The 14,305-nt window shown below is 43.5% G+C and overlaps 2 protein-coding genes across 25 annotated transcripts in view; one reads left to right on the forward strand and one right to left on the reverse strand.

Moving 5' to 3' along the window:
- Positions 1-4,381: 4,381 nt before the first annotated feature.
- On the forward strand, positions 4,382-5,101 carry CLDN25 (claudin 25). The gene has a single exon (XM_086341956.1). The coding sequence runs from the start codon at positions 4,409-4,411 to the stop codon at positions 5,099-5,101; it is 693 nt and encodes a 230-aa protein (XP_086198082.1). The 5' UTR covers positions 4,382-4,408.
- A 7,405-nt stretch (positions 5,102-12,506) lies between these two features.
- USP28 (ubiquitin specific peptidase 28) overlaps positions 12,507-14,305 on the reverse strand; it is a 65,415-nt gene continuing 63,616 nt past the window's right edge. For all 24 annotated transcript variants that reach the window (XM_086339300.1, XM_086339289.1, XM_086339296.1 and 21 more), the window contains one exon: positions 12,507-13,730. In XM_086339300.1, coding sequence (XP_086195426.1) covers positions 13,555-13,730 — 176 coding nt within the window. In that variant the 3' untranslated portion in view covers positions 12,507-13,554. The remainder of the gene's footprint in view (positions 13,731-14,305) is intronic.

Here is a 14,305-nt window from a genome sequence, read left to right on the forward strand (position 1 = left end):
TCAATAAATCTTCGACAAAGAAGGCGAGAATATACAATGTGGCAGGGGGCAGGGGGTGGTGTATCTCTTCAGCAAGTGATGTCGTGAAAGCTGGACTGCCATGTAAATCAATGCAGTTCGAACACTCCATCATACCATACACAAAAATAAACTCAAAATGGCTTAAAGACTTAAGTGTAAAACATGAGGCCAAACAATTTCTAGATGAAACATAGGCAAAACATTTCTGACATAAATCATAACAATGTCTTTTTAGGTCAGTCTCCCAAAGCAATAGAAACAAAAGCAAAAATATGCAAATGGGACCTAATCAAACTTATAAGTTTTTGCACAGCAAAGTAAACCATAAACAAAACGAAAAGACAACCTACACACTGAGAGAAAATATTTGCAAATGATGCAACCAACAGGGGCTAATTTTAAAAATATACAGACAACTCATACAACTCAATAACCAAAAAATCACACAACCCTATCAAAAAAATTGGCAGAAGACATAGACATTTCTCCAAAGAAGGCATACAGATGGCCAAAAAGTAGGTCAAAAGATGCTCAAAATTACTAATTATTAGAGAAATGCAAATCAAAAGTAGTGCAATGAGGTTTGACCTCATACCACTTAAAATGGCCATCATCAAAGAGGCTACAAATATAAATCCTGGAGAGGGTGTGGAGAAAAAGGAACCCTTCTGTACTCTTGATGGGAATGTAATTTGATGCAGCCACTATGGAAAACAGTATGGAAATTTCTTTAAAAACTAAAAATAGAGTTACCATATGATCTACCAATCCCTCTCCTAGTCATGAGTGAGTGAGTGAGTGAAGTGGCTCAGTCATGTGCTACTCTTTGCGACCCCATGGACTGTAGCCTACCAGCCTCCTCTGTCTATGGGATTTTTCAGGCAAGAGTACTGGAGTGGGTTGCCATTTCCTTCTTCAGGGGATCTTCCCGACCCAGGGATTGAACCCGAGTCTTGGATAGAACCCGGGTCTCCCACATTGCAGGCAGATGCTTTACCCTCTAAGCCACCAGGGAAGCCCCAAGGCATATATCTTGAGAAAACGAATTTGAAAATATACATGCACCTCAATGTTGACAGCAGCACTATTTACAATAACCAAGACATGGAAGCAACCTAAATGTCTATTGACAGATGAATGAATTAAAAAAGATGTGGTATATATACAATGGGACATTACTCAGCCATAAAAAGGAATGAAATAATGACATTTGCAGCAATACAAATGGACCTATCAGAGAAAGACAAATATATAGTATCACTTATATGTGAAATCTAAAAAAAAATGATACAAATAAATTTATTGACAAGATAGAAATAGACTCACAGACAGAAAACAAACTTAGGTTACTAAAGGGAAAGGGGGAGAGGGATAAATTAGAAGTTTGGGTTTAGCAGATTCACATTACTACATACAAAACAGATAAATAACAAGGTACTACTGTATAGCACAGAGAACTATAATATCTTACAATAAACAAGAATCTGAAAAAGAATTTACATGTGTGTGTATATATATATATTTATATAAATGTTGTGTGTGTATATATATATATTTATATAACTGAATCACTTTGCTGTACACCAGAAACTAACACAACATTGTAAATCAACTATACTTCAATAAAAAATAAATTTAAAAAAAAATTTTAAAGAAATTAGGGGACTTCCTGGTGGTCCAGTGGCTAAGACTCCATGCCCCCAATGCAGGGGACCAGGGTTCGATCCCTGGTCAGGGAACTAGATCACACATGCCACTACTAAGACCTGGTGCAGCCAGATATTTATTTTAAATTTTGTTAAAGAAATTAACAAATAAATGGGTTCTGTTTTTCCTTACCTGATCTCTTTTATAATTCATACTTATCCTGGTTTGTATATCTCCTAACTCACAGATTTTCACAAGAAAGGGCTCTGAAGAAAAGCCAAAGAAGTAAGGAACAGTGTCTGAAAGAACTCCTCCTGACCGAACATGTGTCACACACGTGTGGCATGCCTGGATTCAGGAAGCAAAGTGTCAAACACAAATCTGGATGGATATAGTACAAGCAGACAGGGTTTCCAGGGAAGCATAATATTTTGCCATCGCTTTGATTAGAACATGTGGTTGCTGTAAAAGCAGCAGAAGGAGACTACAATTTAAAAGAGCATCCCATTTGTTTCAAGGCAGGATTAAAGGAGGGACGGGGAGCTGTGGCTGCAGGTACGGATGAAACAAGATTGCTATCAGTGAATTTCTGAAGCTGAGTGAGAGTACACGAGATTTCTTTATGCCATCTGCTCTACTTTTATCTATGTTTGAAATTTTCCATAATAAAACATGAAAGGAAAGGAGACATTCCAGAAGATTCTGCTCACCTCTGTCCACCCCTACAAGACTGACAAGTTAATCAGGCTGCTTAAGCGTTGAGGTGTCATTCAGGTTAAGTCAAGGTACTGTTTTTTCAGATGCTTCCCCCTTACTATCCTACGCCCCCTTTTCACTTCCTAGTGTACTACAGAGGACTCAGATTAAAATGTAAATAGGGGAATACGTTGCTCAACACTTACGTCTTCAATATAATAAACCCCAGTTTTCTTTCGTATTTTGCCATAAAGATGAGCCCACAGGGGCGCGCTGTGTCACCAGTGCGCAGGCGCAGCGCAGGAAGCGTCTCTGAGCGGGCGGGAGACCGCACAGGAAACATGAGTCCCAGCCGCGGGCTCAGGACTTGGATCTCTTCTTACCAGCTGGGGGACCTTGGCAAGCTCCCTAACTTGTATCTCACAGCGCGGGTGTGAACATTAAATAAGGAGAAAGAATCTGGCCAAAAGTCTGGTTTTTAACCACACTCAATAAATGCGAATTATTTCCTTTCCTGTCGGAACCTGCCTCTTGTCAGCAGCAGCAAATAGGAATGAAAGCTGGTGTGACTACCATCTATTTACAGCTGCTGTCAGCCGGAGACGGAGGTGGAAGCGCTTACCTCCTGCGATATTCTGGGTCTGAATAAACTCCTTGGATAGGAGATTTTTTTTTTTCTTTCTGCCTACGAAATCACTAAATGATTAAATCTGTAAAATGTATAAAATTTTGGGCTGGCCAAAAAGTTCATTTGGGCTTTTCCACTATATGTTATGGAAAGCCCCGAACGAGTTTTTTGGCCAACTCAATACATAGGCACAAATAAAAAACTATCCATGCTCTTACCACTAAAAATAACCATGGTTAACACGTTGTGGTATATTGTATATACATATATATATACACACACACACACACACATATATATGTATATATATACACATATATATGTGTATATATATACACACACATACATATTAATACATATATACATATACAAACACACATACATATTAATACATATAGATACAGATATATGCACTTTTTTGTGAAAGTGAACCTATATATTGTTTGGTCACTGTTTTTGTCACTTAACATATCAAAAACATTTTTCACGTCATTAAAATTTCTTCTACATCAATTTAAAACAGCTGCCTAAACTGTACATAATAATACACAATGATCAACACTAGTTCAAAGGATATTTTCATACATCTTTGTATATATTCACAATAAATTCTTGGAGGTAGGGTGTTGGGACAAAGTATGCATATATATCCTGGAGAAGGGCATGGCAACCCACTCTATTATTCTTTCCTGGAGAATCTCATGGACAGAGGAGCCTGACAGGTGACGGTCCATAAGATCCCACAGAGTCAGACATGATTGAAGCGACTGAGCACGCATGCACCTGTGTATATATTTTAAAGTGTAAAAGGCTTCCCTGGTGACTCAGAGGTAAAAAATCTGCCTGCCAATGCAGGAGATGCAGGAGACATGGGTTCCATCCCTGGGTCAGGAAGATCCCCTGGAGAAGGAAATGACAACCCAGTCCAGTATTCTTGCCTGGAAAATCCTGTGGATAGAGGAGCTGATGGGCTACAGTCCATGTGGTCACAAAGAGTCGGACACAACTGAGCAACTAACCAAAAAAAACAACAAAAAGTGTAAATCATGATGTCATGTTACCCTCCGGAAAGATTACATTAAATGTGTACTCCCAGAACATCATTCTTGTCTTCTTGGACCTGGGGAGGAATTTTTTGGATGTACTCATCAAATATGTATTGATGGTTTACTATCTGACTACTTTGCCTCTCATGGGCCCCTCCCCCAGGATCCACCCCCACATCTAATCTTGGGCACACCCCCTAAAACCAAACATTGCCAAGTCCCTGGCACCAGCCGCCTAGAAAACTGAAACAGGAACCCTCTCCAAACCTGAAAGACCTTCTGCTCAACTTCCCAAAAGTCCTGCCTGACGCAGTCACTGAGCCGCCTCTCCTCCTTTGCTTTCTGCCTTTATTCTCTGGTGGGAGCAACCATGTCCTGGAGTTTCCACGGGAAAATCCAGCTAGGGGGACTGCTCCTTTCTCTCCTTGGCTGCATCTGCTTATGCGTCACCACTATCCTTCCCCGGTGGAAGACTCTCAGTCTGGAGCTGAACGAAATGGAGACCTGGACCATGGGGCTTTGGGAGGTCTGCGTGGATCAGGAGGAAGTCGCCACCGTGTGCAAAGCCTTTGAGTCCTTCCTGTCTCTGCCCCAGGAGCTCCAGGCGTCCCGCATCCTCATGGTGGCCTCCCATGGGCTCGGACTCATGGGGCTTCTGCTCTCTGGCTTTGGGGCTGAATGCTTCCAGTTTCATAGGATCAGACGGGTGCTTAAAAGGAGGCTTTGCCTCCTGGGAGGGAGTTTGGAGGCATCAGCTGCGGCCACTACCCTCCTTCCCGTCTCCTGGGTGGCCTACGCCACAATCCAAGACTTCTGGGATGACAGCATCCCTGAGATTGTGCCTCGGTGGGAGTTTGGAGATGCCCTCTACCTGGGTTGGGCTTCTGGTGTTTTCCTGGCCCTTGGTGGGTTACTCCTCATCTTCTCAGCCTGCCTGGGAAAAGAAGATGTGACTTTTCCCCACATGGCTGTTCCTACAACAGCCCCACCATCCTGTGCTCCAGCAGAGTTATCTGATGGCTCGTTCTACCTAATGCCAAGACCTAGGACCCTGCTCATCTAGGACAAGCTTCTGCCAAGGAATCTCTGGGACAGAGGAATGTCAGTAGAATCCTTTTTCTTCCTTACCCTCTTCACTCTATATTTGTTTGCTTCATTTTAGGGGTGGTGGTCACTGTCCTGTTTGTTCAGGAATTTGACTGTCTTAGTGATGTGATGATCCTAATTTCAGAATGAAAAATCAAAGCACAGTTTCTAAAAGCATATTTATCTGATTTAGATTTTATTTACATAACATGCTGTTAAACTTATGAATTATATACTTGATTCTTCTATTACCAAGGAAAACATTACAAAATTGCATCCATCCTAGAAAAACTACTCTACATGTAGATAGAAAAGTTTAAGAATATACCTTGGCAATTGAAAATGAAATATTGGCCTAGAATAATACCTCAGGATTGGAACCCTCCTTGCCTTCATTTTCAGCTTCAGGTGCATGATTTGAAAGGGAGTGTCACAATATATCTTTGCTGTTTTGTAGATTCTTAATATTCCAAAGGGAAGACATATTCTTATTTCTGCTATGTTAGGAGGCTGTATGTGGTCTGTCTCCCCAACATGAAGGTAAGAAATGGTGTGAGTGAGTGATAGGGTGACCAACAATCCTGGTTTGCCCAGAACAGGGCACTTTCAGCACTGACCCTAGGAAGATCCCTGGCATGGCTGTGCCCAAGGACTGCCCAACATGGGCATATACCTGGAAAGAATTGTCAGCTTCCTGGAAATACCTTTTACTATATGACTCACATCATAAATCCCTTACATTTTAATCCAAGTGTCAGATGACCTACCTAGGCTGTAGCTACCAATAAAGTCCCTTTCACAACAATGACCCCAGTTCCTTTGCTTGTCCCCCTTTCCTGACCATCCGCCCCAAATCTTCCCTAGGAATTTCTGCAGGTCCTCAAGAGGAAGCCTCCTGCTTGCTCGTAAACCCGCTCATCAGCTGAAATTACCCTGCAAACTCGCCCTCTTCCTTTCACTACCATCTGCCTCCCACTCCCCTAATTGGCTAAGAGTCACCACTGACCCTATCGACAATTCCCACAGGAGAACAACTAAGCGTGATGGTCCCAATGTCCTCACACAGATCGCTTCTTCAAGTTCAAAGGCACCTTTGCTCACAGGACCCAGGAGACCCTCCCTCCACACACTGGTGGTGCACTTTGCCCTGAGGCTGTACTGTTTGTGTTCAGATGCTTCTCCTCTAATGAAGAGCCCTGGCCTAGCCCTGGCATCTTGAGGTACCCATTGCTCAACAAGAATATGCACATACCAACACAAGAATAAACCGTTTGCCAGCGTAGCCCATATCAGTTCCCTTTATTTTTTCTGAGGAAATGAGTCTGCCCTGGTGCAGCTTTGTCTGCAGTACCTGACTCACATACCTTCTCACCCAGAATAACATCCTGTAGGGATCGGTTTCTCCAGAAAGCTCTTTTCCCTTTTACATATATCCTTTTGTATATGTTCACTTCACATACACAGATCTAAAAGCCTTAGGTAAATGAATTTTTCAGTATAAAAGGGGATTGCATCAAATTTGTATTCTGGCCTTCTCTGGTTTTGATGCCCATTTTATCAACTATCCTTTCTCGATTACATTTCAAAGATCTCGAGGCCAAGTTTCAATCAGGCTGCTGCTGCTAAGTCACTTCAGTTGTGTCCAACTCTGTGCGATCCCATAGACGGCAGCCCACCAGGCTCTCCCGTCCCTGGGATTCTCCAGGCAAGAACAGTGGAGTAGGTTGCCATTTCCTTCTCCAATGCATGAAAGTGAAAAGTGAAAGGGAAGTCGCCCAGTCGTGTCCGACTCTTCGAGACCCCATGGACTGCAGCCTACTAGGCTCCTCCGTCCATGGGATTTTCCAGGCAAGAGTACTGGAGTGGGGTGCCATCGAAGCTCAAATAGCCAAGAGTTGTCCTTGGATCCCATAGGATCTACAAGGAGGACCCATGTCATCATTCATCCATCTCTTTGAACAAATGTTACTGTCCACCTACCACATCCCAGGCATTGTGCTAGCAACCAGGAGTAAGACAAAACTTGTCCCTGCCCCTCATCTAGGCAATTAGGGGACACAAATATTGACAGGGAGTCACATCAGTGGAAATTGTAATTGTGACAGACTTTACAAACTTGGAAAGGTACATGGTTCCATGGGCTTCCCTGGTAGCTTGGTGATGAAGAATCCACCTGCCAATGCAGGAGACATGGGTTTGATCCCTGGGTGGGGAAGATCCCTTAGAGAAGGAAATGGCAACCCACTCCAGTATTCTTGCCTGGGAAATCCCATGGACAGAGGAGCCCGGCAGGCCACAGTCTGTGGTGTTGCAAGAGAGTCGGACATGACCGAGTGATTAAACACCACCACCACATAGTTCTATACGATCATGCAATAGGAGGACTTTAACCTAGTCAGGTTCGATGAGTGGGTACCCTAAGGAAATGGTAACTGGCTAAAAGCTAAAGGGTGGACAGCAGTTCTAGATGGAAAGAGAAGAAAGTGTAAGGCAAGGCTGGTGAAGTAGGAAGGAACCAGACCTTGCAGGGCCTGTAAGGCCTGAAGAACGTTATCTGTGTTCTTAGAACCACAGGAAGCCAAGCATGGGGGCTGGGAATAGGAGCTCAGCTGACCTGCAGCAGGAGCCCACCCTACTTTCCTAACACCTAAGGCTATGGTTTTTCCAGTGGTCATGTATGGATGTGAGAGTTGGACTGTGAAGAAAGCTGAGCACCGAAGAATTGATGCTTTTGAACTGTGGTGTTGGAGAAGACTCTTGAGAGTCCCTTGGACTGCAAGGAGATCCAACCAGTCCATTCTGAAGATCAGCCCTGGGATTTCTTTGAAAGGAATGATGCTAAAGCTGAAACTCCAGTACTTTGGCCACCTCATGCAAAGAGTTGACTCAATGAAAAAGACTGATGCTGGGAGGGGTTGGGGGCAGGAGGAGAAGGGGACGACAGAGGATGAGATAGCTGGATGGCATCACTGACTCGATGGATGTGAGTCTGAGTGAACTCCGGGAGTTGGTGATGGACAGGGAGGCCTGGCGTGCTGCGATTCATGGGGTCGCAAAGAGTCGGACACAACTGAGTGACTGAACTGAACTGTCCCTGTGCCATATCCCTGCCACATAGCTGGGTGGGGTTTAAGAATGACAATGCACTTTCACATATCTTGTGCTTTATTTACTGTTATTTTGAGGGTTGGTGTTTTGTTTTTTGAGCTGGGGAGAACAGATATTGTTTTCCTAATGAGGAAATGAAGAATTTAGGCAACATGCCCACAGTGAGTAATTAGCTGGCAGAGACTTGAATCCAAGGTTTGGATGCTGCCGAAGTCTTTCATCACCCCGCTGGTTGCTTCGTGGGGGTGGGCTGCCGACAATCCACCAGAACAAAGGAAAAACCAGCACCCCAGCAGAAGAAGGAAAAAGACCTGTCAGAAAAAATCTCGTTCTCTGTGCATTTGTTGGGGTCTAAACAGGGTCTTTGTTGTCAGATAGCTCACCTGCTCCTGCTGGTGGCTTGCAGCCCTCACCCTAATCCCCAGGGTGCAGGTGCTGACGATGTTTTCCATCAGCATGTGATTATGGCTTCCTCTGCAAAGAAAGGGCACAAACTAACATCTGTTAAAAAAAAAAAAAAAAAAAGTCTGTTTTTCTAACTCTCCTTTAAAAAGGACACAAAGGCATTAAACAAAAAAAATTCGGGAGTGGAGCAGGCCCTGTTGATTGATTCCCAAGCAGTCAATAGCATGTCATCCCCTGAAGGAAGTGATCTGCATTCTGGACAGAGTCTACTTTTCGAGAAAGAATCTGAGGAAGAAGATGTTTTTCACCTAAAACTGCCACGGTGCTTTTATCTACCTGCTACTTTGTAGGGAAAATAATGAGAAATAAAAATAGAACTCATTAAATCTTAGCTTCAGCTCAGTCTTTTCTCATACATTTGTGGCAAATTAGCATTAAAAACATTTCTTTGTTGTGGTTACACATGGAGAAGTGTGTTGTCATATGTATGAAAAACAGAAAGGGACATCAATCAATTAAGGTTTCAAGCCAAAAGCTTTTATTATGTGCAAGGCATTTTAAGAAAATAACTCAGGGACTTGCCAAACTTAATGCAGTTAGAATTTGATGAGTTCCGTGTTATCTTCTCCACTGGCCTTCCTTTGAATGGTGAACATTTCACCATTTGCAAAGAAGGCATTCCAGGAAGTTCCTGTTAAAATATTCATCTGTTACCCTTCTGAGCCTCTGGGACTAGCTCTAAGGGGAAAGTCGCAAGGGTGAGACACATTTTGGAATGGGAGGAAAATCAGAAATAGATCCATGGGCTTCTGGACTGGAGGTGTGTCTTAGCAGCTAGGGTTAGGGTAATACAACTGTTTAGTCGCTGGCCTCTGATGAAGAACTGAAAGAAACTGGAATCACACTCCACTCTACTAATTGATGGATTTATTTTTAAAGCCAGGTGTTCTTGCTACCTTGTCCATATTTATAGTTGCCCAGAATTTTGAATAGTACCTCAAAGCTAAATCCAATGGGCGACATATGCCTTGGGTTCTTCAGGAAGCCCTGTTTGCTGGACAGAGGAGCCTGGTGGGCTACAGTCCTTAAGGCCTGCAAAGAGCTGGACACGAGTGCATTGACTTAGTACTAGTACTCACTCTAAAGACAGGGGCTCACCACTCCTGCTAGGAAGTAAACTGGTGGTCAGCCTTCACACAGCCCGCCTAAGAGAAGCACCCAGATTCATCAGGGAGGATTCCTGGAAGGGAATTCACAACAGTTGGGAGCACTGTGATGTCTCCACCCTTCCTTGTGAGGGGGGCGGCAGGGAGATGGACCACAGGAGAACCACTCACAGATGCAGCTGCTCCCAGCAGGAAAGACGGTATCTGAAACGTACGCATCCCACCCTGCTGAGTGGCGCAAACTCCTGGTGGCCGAGGCACAGAGGAGGGTGCCTGAACAGCACTGGAGCAGCCCGCGGCAGGGGGCGGGCTGGCTTGGATGGGGCGAGGCAGCAGCACCAGCCCCCCTGCCTTTGACTGGTGCATGGATGGCTAAGTTTTCTGTAACCTGAATGGGTGCCGGGGAAGGCAGCCTGGGTGGCACTGTCCGGAGCACTGCTGGAAGGTGGGAGTGGCGAGAGCAGGAGCTGAGAGGATTGGGAGAGGTCAGTCAGAAAGTCCCAAAGCTGCACCAGGGAATGATGTGGAGGTTTTGCACAGGGTTCTCTTTAGAACCGTAAAATAGCCAACACAAGAGCTAGTAATTGGATTCCTGCCATAAAAAAAAGCCAAGAAATTATTTTTTAAAACATTGATTGATTGATTTGTTGTAGTGGGTCTTGGTTGTGGCATGCGGCCTCTAATTGTCCAACCCAATCAGGGAATTGGTGTTTTCAAACTGTGGCACTGGAGAAGACTGTAGAGAGTCCCTTGGACTGCATGGAGATCAAACCAGTCCATCCTAAAGGAAATCAACCCTGAATATTCATTGGAAGGACTGATGCTGAAGCTGAAGCTCCAATACTTTGGCCACCTGATGCGAAGAGCCGACTCATTGGAAAAGACCCTGATGCTGGGAAAGACTGAAGGCAGGAGGAGATGACAGAGGATGAGATGGTTGGACTGCATCCCCAACTCAATGGACATGAGTTTGAGCAAACTCCGGGAGATGGTGAAGGACAGGGAAGCCTGATGTGCTGTAGTCCATGGGGTCGCAGAGTCGGACATGACTGAGTGACTGAACGATAGTTCTTAAAAGAGCTAACAAAGCCCAACAGAAAAGGATTGCAATGCCAGTTAACCAGGGACAGGTGAATCCCAGTCTCCAGGGAAGTCATGGAGAAGTCATGTAACCTGCCCAAACTCTTGAATCATTCCAGGTCAAGGGTCAGGTTGGTTCTTTTCCCACCTTGTCCCCAACATCCCTTCCGCTCATCCTTCTTTTTCACAACCCTTGAAATAAGTAAAACCATTCTTAGCCTGAGGCACTTTCCTGACCCTAAAAGAAATCTAGCAATACCTAAGGCAGTCCCAGCACCCTGCTGGGTGGTCTGAGCAGATCCACCTCTACAGATGTCCAGCTGTTCCTTTCTTCACCAACTACAGATTTTCAAAAGCTGATCAGGAAATAACTAATGTGAAAAGGCACAAAGCAGTCGAGTAGTTGTTAATAACACAGGTTATGACATGAGACACACCAAGGACAAGTGTCCTGGCTCCACTACCTAGGACACCTGTGACCTTGGGCAAGCCAACAATCCTCATTATCATCCCAGGGTTGTTACATAACTGTGCACAGCACTCAGTAATGACAGGGATTTAAAAGCAAAAGGCAAATGGTAAATAGTAAAAGCCTTCCCAGGTGGCACTAACAGTAAAGAACCCACCTGCCAATGCCAAGAGACGTGGGTTTGCTCCCTGTATTGGGAAGATCCCCTGGAGGAGGAAATGGCAACCCACTCCAGTATTCTTGCCTGGAGAATCCCATAGACACAGGAGTCTGGAGGGTTACAGTCCATGGGGTCGCAAAGAGTCAGACATGACTGAAGCGACTTAGCACACACACAATCAATGAGTAAGAAAATTAATCAATTCCCCATGAAAAAAATCTTTGCAGTGAGCTTTAAAACACAAAAGCACCTCTGAATATCTGTAAAAGATGGCTTAACCATTCATTTGACCAAAATATAAAATATTCAGCTTCAAGAAAAACTTTTTTGCCTTCTGAATCAAATTACGATGTGAATACACTCAAGTGCAATGCAACAGCAAATGAGAGGAAATCAGACACCACTAGGCGTTGCTCAAGTGACTTGCCTTTGTGAAATGGAGTATCCCCTGCCCTATCTAGAAAGGAGGTCACAGCCAGCTGTGGTTCAAGGCCTCCAAATGTCCGTTTCTGAGCCCAGAGGGCCCGAACAGGGAGAACAATGCCCCCAGACAGCTGAGATGCATAGGAAAGGAATGAGTTCAGTGAACCCAGATGCTTGCACCTTCCCATAGAGAAGAGCGCTGAACTCCTTGTGATAGCTGGTTTTCCTTAATTATCAGTAATCTTTGATGTTCAGACTATCTACCTCTCTTTGGTACAAGCTTCTATATAACCTGACTCCTTTCCCCGTCGCCTCCTTGGAGCAGTTTCTCGGGGCTACTTGAGAGGCTGCCTCCCAGGCTTGAAGTTCTAAAAATTCCCACCGAATAAAACCTCTCTCTGCTTTCAGGTTGTGACTATTTTTAGTTGACACTTTTCATTCCCATCAAGCTTCTTAACCCTTTAATCTGCTCTTTTCTCTGTAAGAAGAAAAACTGAAACATGAGAAATGCTTACTGAGTCCATCCATTTCCAAAATAGAACATATATAAACAAAGGCCATACTGCATACCAAAGGTAAAACAAATACTTTTATTGCACATTTATAAAATCTGCATAGTTGTAGCAAGTCTTTGACCCTCCCACAATTCCCCTGGTAATCTTTAAAATTTGGTTAAAACACAATACCCAATCTGGAGCCTTCTAAAAATGGTCAACGGGATATTTCTCTCTCTACATATACATATATATATTTTTTTACAAACCCACATCCCCTACTTTTTAAAAGGAAAAAAGGGGGTGGGGTGTCATAATGTTCTTCTGGACCAGCAGCAGCCTTAGCCATGTGTTTTAGCCATTTTCAGATGCTAGAAAAATTTACCTTTAAATAGTTAACAACTCTGAAAATGTGATCTTTAGTCAAGTTTCACAATGCTGCTCTTCCATCTGATGTCCTTAATGCTTTCTCCTTTCTTTCACTCGGGACTGAGTATGAGGTTTTCTGGTTTATTTAAAAATATAAAATAAAATCAAAGGAAGAAAGGAGAGGCAGCCTTCTTTTGACTTTTCAGCCTCTTACTGCCACATGACCTTATGTTCTACCCACATGTGAAAGGGTGGTGGCTCATCAACAACCTATTTTTTTCATCTCCTGTCAAGAGCCGGGCAACAACCCATTTTTTCATCTCCTCCCTTGCAGCTAATTTTTTTTAATGTCATCTGTATCTGATAAAATAACGAGTAGCTGTTCATACAGTTCAGGTCCTGATGAATCACCCTTTTAGTCTGCTGTCAAAAATACTGATGCCTGAAGGATACTCTGAGGCTCAGAAAAACCCAGGCTGTCTTGCAGGGACAAGAGACATTTCAGGGCTTCTGCCACAAATCAATGCCTTAATACACTGGTTCCTGCCTTTTTTCGTGAAATTGCTTCTATGATTCTGTACCTAAAAAGTGCAGTTTTATTTTCAACCCTTCTTTACACACACAGCATAGTTAGGATCTCGATCTGAGTCTCACTTTCCCACCTAATCCCTTTCCCAGGGTAAACACTGTGACAACAGACTTCTGTGCAACAGACGGTCAACCAAAGACCAGGCTGGGTCTTGAACACGTGGGGGCTTATTTCACTGTCACAGCTGACACTCCTTGAATTGACTCCATGACAGCTGCAAATCGGCTACAAAGGTCATAGGGAGAATTGGGCCGAATAGTTGGAGGCTCCTTTAAGACAATGATTTCTGCAGAAGGATCTAGAAGTCTGGGTAGAAACTCCCCTAAGCACAGCTGCAGATTTTCTGTGGAGGGAAAATAGATGGTTAGTATACAGCTAAATAAATCTCTTGAGTTAAAACTACTAAGTCTGCAACAACCTCCAAGTTCAAAGCATTGTTCTGGCCAGCTAATGACAAATGACGATTCCTTCAGGCCAAATCAAGAGCAAAGACCTATTTGCCGACTATAGCAGAGTTTTAGGTCATTGTTTTAAGGCATCTGACATGCGGCAGGATAACACTATATATTCACTTCATTATGGACATGTCTTCTAATCAATCATCCTTTAAAATTTGAGAAAGTACCATAAATATAATGTGCTGTGAACATACTACTGCCATAAAGATAACGCTGGTCTTATCCTTCAATTAAAATATACCAGTGTGTACATGGCATTAAGTAAAGCTATAACGTCACACACAGTTTAAACAAAAACTGAAAACATTAAAATGAAATTCTTAGCTACTAATTATTATAGATTTTTTCAATAAATATCATAAACTTGAACACTTTGACAAATCACCAGAATATCTTTACATCAGTGAGCAACAAAGAGGCTTCATATTAGGATACATAACAACTTTCTAAGTCAACTAAA

Source organism: Bos grunniens, chromosome 15 (genome assembly GCF_055505025.1).
Source record: "Bos grunniens cultivar Pamir isolate PY7600 chromosome 15, Bosgru_T2T1.0, whole genome shotgun sequence".
Classification (NCBI taxonomy): Eukaryota; Metazoa; Chordata; class Mammalia; order Artiodactyla; family Bovidae; genus Bos; species Bos grunniens.